The sequence below is a fragment of the Bemisia tabaci genome, chromosome 6 (genome assembly GCF_918797505.1).
Source record: "Bemisia tabaci chromosome 6, PGI_BMITA_v3".
Taxonomy (NCBI): Eukaryota; Metazoa; Arthropoda; class Insecta; order Hemiptera; family Aleyrodidae; genus Bemisia; species Bemisia tabaci.
The window spans coordinates 11,199,163-11,205,809 of NC_092798.1; the positions used below are offsets into that span (position 1 = coordinate 11,199,163).

At 39.9% G+C, this 6,647-nt stretch overlaps 1 protein-coding gene across 1 annotated transcript; it reads left to right on the plus strand.

Annotated features, from left to right (window-relative positions):
• The first annotated feature begins 428 nt into the window (after positions 1-428).
• On the plus strand, positions 429-5,953 carry LOC109038627 (alpha-tocopherol transfer protein-like). The gene is made up of 3 exons (XM_019053737.2): positions 429-751; positions 1,364-1,802; positions 5,817-5,953. Exons 1-3 carry the CDS (start codon positions 470-472, stop codon positions 5,951-5,953), a joined length of 858 nt encoding a protein of 285 aa, XP_018909282.2. The 5' UTR covers positions 429-469.
• The last annotated feature ends 694 nt before the right edge of the window (positions 5,954-6,647 follow it).

Consider the following 6,647-nt stretch of genomic DNA (forward strand, 5'->3'; position numbering starts at 1 on the left):
TTTACCAATTATTGGTAATTTTACCAAGACAGACTGGTAAGCTTACCTCAAGACCGGTTTTTTACTGTTTTTTCAGGTAGGAATACCACTTTTATTGGTAATCAATTCCCGGTAACTTTGCCATTTTATCTCGGTAATTCTACCACAGTCGATAAAAAATATTGGCGTTTTTACCGGGGTCCAGTAAAATTACCGAGAAAGTCAATAATTTTTGGTAAAATTACCAATACCATAAATGGTAATTTTACCAAGAGAAAACTGGGATCAAATAGAACCCAGAATTCTTGGTAATTTTACCCTTTTCTAAGTAGATACACCGAGGTTTTTTTTTCAGTGCGTGGTCTGGAAGTTTCACCGTCGATATGTAACATTCGTACTATTTTCAGAAGGACCGGAGGGGAACCTGATTTCATAAAATTAATGGCTCGATTCATTTCTCAGGCCAAACTCTTTTCGTTGCCGCCTTGAAATGGATGATGCACCGACCCCTTCAGCCGAAAGGATCAGGGAGGACGTGCAGCACCTGAAGGATTGGATATCGAAGGAACCACACCTGCCAAACATCAAGGACGAAAAATGGCTCCGGACCTACCTCCACACCAACAAATACAGTCTCGAAAAAACCAAGCGCAAACTCGAGAATCTATACACGTTGCGGACGAGACTTCCTCATATTTTGAAAAAACGGGACCCCACAGATCCGGAAGTATCGCAGGGCAAAAAAGGGATAGTGACGTTCGTTTCAGACAAGGTACGGTGAAATTTTCGTTTCAATCGAGTTCTACTAGAAGATTTTCTCCAAAACGAATCCCCGAGTTCATAAGGGAGTCGGAGTCGCCCACTCCATTTTGGTCGTATTTCTGCCAAACGGAACTATGTGAATTAAGACATGAGCCCTGAGACCCATACAAAAACATGCATAACAGGGCTCACGCCATAATGCACATAGTTCCGTTTGATAGAAATACGCTCTTCTGAGAGTTCGCCTCAGTCAACCTCTCCATGGATACATTGAGTTCAAATACATCCGCTATGTTGCCAGGATTCTATAGCCTTTGATTCCCAAATAAAATGACAGCCCTGCCAATGTGTTTACTCCCGATCTGCATAAAAAGTTTGACTGGATGTAGAGGATGACTCTCACTATAACATCGGCTATCCCTGATATTACGAGCTCAACTTCGAGAGCTTTTTCTGAGCTTGGGAGTTCGTTTGGAGAAATTTTGTGTCCCCATCTTATTTTTCGTGAATAGTCACGTAAATCGCAAATGCTAAATGGCACGTGGGTTGTTTCTAAAATGAGTCAGAAATTTTAGTTCTTTATTACAAAATGTATTTCAAATAATCCGCAAATCAATGCTAGGTGACAAAAACCGGCGGTACGATGTACTACGTCAAATTTGGGGATCCATCTCTCCTGAACGTGGTCGATTTCACGAAGCGAGTGTTCATGATAGCGGACGCGTTGCATCTGGAGCACCCTAACCTCAATTATTTCGAGGCCTTCGTGGACTGCGACGGACTGCAGGCCCAGCATATCCTCAAGTTGTCTCTCGGGGCGGGACTGATGGCGGAGATCTTCAACAAAGCGTACTCGGAGAGGGTCCGGGCTATCCACCTCATCAACGCCCCCTCGTCGATGCACCTGGTCGTTGATATGCTCAGGAGGTACTTCCCGGAGAAAATCGGTGAACGGATCCAGGCGCACAGGCAAAGTTGCGTCAGTTTTGGGGAGGAGGTTGATACGGACGTCTTATGCTGCGATTTCGGGGGCAAAGGGAGCAGCCTCACACAACTTGAAGGTGAGTTTTTTTCTTTCGTGGTGAGCAGTGGCGCGGCGTGCTTTGCGGTATATCGATTGATCTGCCATTTAAACCTACGGAAAAAGATCTATATTCAGGGCGTTCGAAGCGAACACCTTAGTAATCGATTCTTCGCCATACCTTCAAATGGGGAAATATCGATAATCGATCGTTCATACCACGCCACTGGTGGCGCCTTCAGGCGTTGCCCGATTTCCTTTGGTAAACCACAAATTTTTGGGGAAATTTGGAAGAAAATCTCTCCTAATTTTTTGATGATTTCTTTCGCAATTTCACTTAAAAGTCCTGAACATTTCAAAAACAAATATTCCCAGCTTCCCCCAAAAATAAACGTTTTATCGAAGGAAATTTGGCAATTCTTGAATGTTCTCACGGCGTTTTTTCTCAGAACGGCAGCACAAAGGGTTGTCTTTTATTCACGGTCGGACTGCAGGCGCAAAGTATGCAATTTGCACAGCTGGACGTATGCGTGCAACAGTGTAGCGTTTGAAGTATTTCTACGATTTTGAAGGCGCTTTATGAAAGGGTACGCGCGCGCGGGCCTTTTCTCGTCCGTAATAATCGAATTGGCGACGGAGCGAATCAAATTGGACGTATTTAAATCAAAAGGCACTATATCCATTGTGGCATGAGCCCTGTCGTGCGTGTATTCTTATTGATCTGAGGGCTCATGTTTGAATGGATATAGTTCCTTTTGATTTAAATACGTCCAAATATTATTAGAAATGCGTTATTCTTACTGAAAACTCCATTCCCCCTATTCCTCCTTTATTTATTAAATTAAATAATCAACCCGCTGTCTTCTAATAGTTATGGAGTTTGAAAAAAATATCTATGATGGGGAAAAAATAAGATAACTGTGTGATGGTTGGTTTAATATGACATATTTTTAAGCATTTGCTGTTCCAAGATGTTCGTAGAGCAGTAGAGCACCTTTCATGATCTAGTGGCAGCAATTCAATTTTGAGTATTTGTTGCTGAGTGCAGTTGGAGAAAGGTCGACGGAAATAAAAAAATGTCGATTGATATGTCGAAAAAAATATCGATTTTCAGTTTTCGATGCAAAACGCCTTCAAGTACACCAAAGAAAAGTTGGTCGAAATTTTATGCCATGATTGGCTAATAAAATTATAGGCGCTCAAAATGAATCGTTTCAAAAGCTGGCAACAACGACGGCAAAATTCAACCGTATTTTCTTAAATTTGATTTTCATCGTTCTCTAACCTCTAAATAGTCTTAAGGGGTCAACTTTTGAAATACTCAGGTTTCTTTTCGCTAAATGGTGCAAAATTACTTTGTCCAAGCCATGATAAGATTATCTCATCTAATTTTTGACTTTCCTAAGGAATCTTTTTGTCTGTATCCATCAAATGTATCATTTTTTTTTTTTTTTTTTTTTTTTTTTTTTATCTCTGACTCCTACATTCATTTTCGGAGATTTAAAAGGCGCTAAGCATACTAATCAAACATCATTTGTAGGGTTTCAGGACATTTTGTCAACGATTTTTTGTCCAGTAGTTTACGCCCACACGTAAAATAAGCAACAGTGACTTGGTCCAAGCGTTATATTTTAGTCGGTATGTAAAATTATATTGACAATATGGAAATGAGAAATTGAGAGAGAAGGAGGTGTTGTTATGGTTGCTCATTTTCTAAATGAAATATTATTACTTTCTCCTTTTGAATCATCTTTTTAAATTGTCATTGGTGAATATTTGGTTTTATTTCTATCCTTAAAATATTCGATGTACAATATACCTTATATATGCATAGGTACTTTTTTTTAATTTTTTAATTTTTTCTTTACGAAATTATTACTACATTTTGAAAACATTTATATTTTCAAAACGTGACAAATATTTGTAAAACCTTTTCCAAGCGACATTAATCTCAATGAGCCGTAGCTGTGCCGACAGAAACTGCAAAAATGAATTAAGGGGGGAAAAAAACCAAGAAGCACGCAATCTTTAGTTTTAACCCATTTGTATATCGATCTTTTAGAAATCAAATACGTCAAATTTTGAGCGTTCCGTTGCGCGTACACCTCGCTGCAGCACAATAAAAGCACAAAATGCAAAAGAAAAAATTAAAGTGCTTTGGAAATCATTGAATTTGACACGGAACCACCAATATTTAAAAAACACACATTATATTATAATTCTCCTCTTATAAATTGATAAATATTTTTTCCCATCAATTTAAATGAGAATAACCAATGCAGAGTGTGCTAACATTTCTAAATCATGAGTTAAAAAACGCTGACTATGCGAGTATAAATATTAAAGCCTAACAGAGGGGAGCGGCGTGCTGCCAGCGCGAGAGGCTCACTGGCACCTACAAACCTAAGTGGATACTTCACGCATTGCACAATGCTTGAAGTATCCACTTAGGTTTGTAGGCGCCAATGCGCTTTTTGCGCTGGCCGCCCGCCCGCCGTGCGGCGGCACCTGAAGCAACTATTACACAACAGAGATGTTGCACAGTATTATACGAAATTGAACGTATTAAGAATGACAGGCATCCTTTAAAAGTACAGATCTTTCCTCGCAAAATAAATAAAGATACTTATCGTACACAGGAAAAATCTAAGAGCCTTTAGCTGAGGCAAATATAGAGGTTTTTCCGGTTCAGGTATAACAAGAAGGGAATTTCTTGAAAGATAATTAAGTCCTGTTGCACCAAAGAGGTGTAGAGAGTTTTAGTGAATTTTGTCTCTTGGAATTAACGCTCCTCAATTTTCACCAAAACTCTCAACTATATATTATTCTCCGTTGGACCAAACAGACAAAACAAAAAACAAGCAAACCCTCATTCTTCCAAGACATTATATATTTTCATCCAAAAACGTCGTGAGCAATTGTCGTTTGTATCTACATGTGGGCCAATTAACTTTGGGTCTCAACTGGCACGTGGACCAAAACTCCCGTGCCGAAAAAACGAGTGGACGTAAATTACTGGAAAAAACAGGTGCGCGGACAAAAAATCGTTGACGAAATGTCCTATAACCATTTGTAAAACAAAGGAAAAATATAAAAAGAATAAACGGTTCTGTTTGCAAAGAGAGGATAGACAGAGGCAACCTTAGACAGACTCTTCATGTGCATGAGCAAATGATTGGAGCGCGTTTATTCAGTACACATTGATAAAACTATATTATAATTTCCACTCTACGATCGTCCGTGCTGGATACTCAAAAAAGAAGAGACGCTATGGTTTTCTTTGCACATCGTCACCTTCTGGCTAAATTATCACAAGCGCCATGCGACGTGTAACAATTTCCGCCGCCATTTCATTTTTTTACAGAGAAATTGTCGGTTGAATTTTTTTAAAAATTTCACTGAATTTTATCAGCAGCACAAAGAAAATTCAGTGAATTTTCGGACAGCTTTCTTTGAACAATTTCTCTGTAAAAAAAATAAAATGACGGTGGAAATTTTTAAACGTCGTATGGCGCTTGTAATACCTCGGCCGGAAAGTGACGATATACACTCTAGATTGTTTCACTGCAAGAGGAGCGCCTTGCGAACGCAAAGATACAACTATTCCTACTTGACGATTGCCCGTATTGCATACTTGAAGAAGTGAAGGCGCTTTAGCTTTCCTCACTCAGAATCTCAACGAATTGTTTCTATTGCCCTTCAAAGGCAAAGCGCAAGCGGGATGTCCTTTTCACGCACGTCTTTTGTATTTCCGTAACCACCTGTACTTTCCACGACTCAATCGAGATTATGCTGTGTTAAAAGACACCTCAGTTAATGATAATTAAAATTTGAACTTAATATAGAGAGGTCAAAAAGTGTCGATGATACTTGTTAATATTTCGGGAACGGTTACAGCCAGAGACATGCACATTCATTTCAATCTCCTTAAATAAAAAGAGAACATTTTTTGAGGGGGAGAGGCTGGGGTGAGGGACAGCATTTGAATTTTAAAAGAGAGCCTCACTCGATTTTCCCCCTGCTTTTCTGATCCTTAATTTGAAATGTGTTCCAGAATACACTCTGCTTGAAAAACATAGGGAGTGGTTTATTCAACAAGACGATTTATGCGCAGACGAGTCCCTGTGGAGGAAAAACGATGACCAGGTCGAAGAATTGCGAGGCTCCTTCCGAAAACTTGAGGTAGATTAGTGCCAACAGTGTGCATTGGCGGATCCAGAAAGATGCAGTGTTAAAAATCGAGAAGTAAAATTCGGTGCCACAGTCTGTAGAGCGTCCAAAAACCCCGGGTGTTATGAATACGAAGTGGAATTAGCACCAAAGCGTATGATACTCTGCAATAAGAGTGGATTCCGCTTCGTGATACTCTGAAGCCGCTAACACACGTGCACTCCGAATGTACATTCTGGCCTTCTGCGCATGCGCGGGCATCGCGAATGTACACTCATCATTCTCTTGGAAAAAAATGTACAGTTTGACGAGAAGAAGAAGATACCCGCGACGATCTTTTACTCATTCCTGTAACTTATAGTTGTTCAAGAGAACAAAATGAGGAACATTCTCGATGCCCGCGCATGCGCAATAGGCCAGAATGTACATTCAGAGTGTACGTGTGTTAGCGACTTAAATCACTCCGTGTGGAGAAAAGATTCCTCTCCGAATTCATATCACTCGGAGTTTTTGGGCGTTATATAGTCACCTTCCGGCCATACTTTCACAAGTGCCATGTGACGTTTCAAAATTTCCGCCGACATTTCATTTTTTTACAGAGAAATTGTTCAACGAAGCCGTCCGAAAATTTCACTGAATTTTCTATGTGCTGCCGATGAAATTCAGTGAAATTTTCAAAACGATTCAACCGACAATTTCTCTGTAAAAAAATAAA

Bases quoted from the DNA above. Each gene is read 5' to 3' on its own strand.
- LOC109038627 (XM_019053737.2), top strand. From the start codon at position 470: ATGGATGATGCACCGACCCCTTCAGCCGAAAGGATCAGGGAGGACGTG. The intron at 752-1,363 runs GTACGGTGAAAT...AATCAATGCTAG, and splicing joins TGACGTTCGTTTCAGACAAG to GTGACAAAAACCGGCGGTAC. The intron at 1,803-5,816 runs GTGAGTTTTTTT...AATGTGTTCCAG, and splicing joins CAGCCTCACACAACTTGAAG to AATACACTCTGCTTGAAAAA.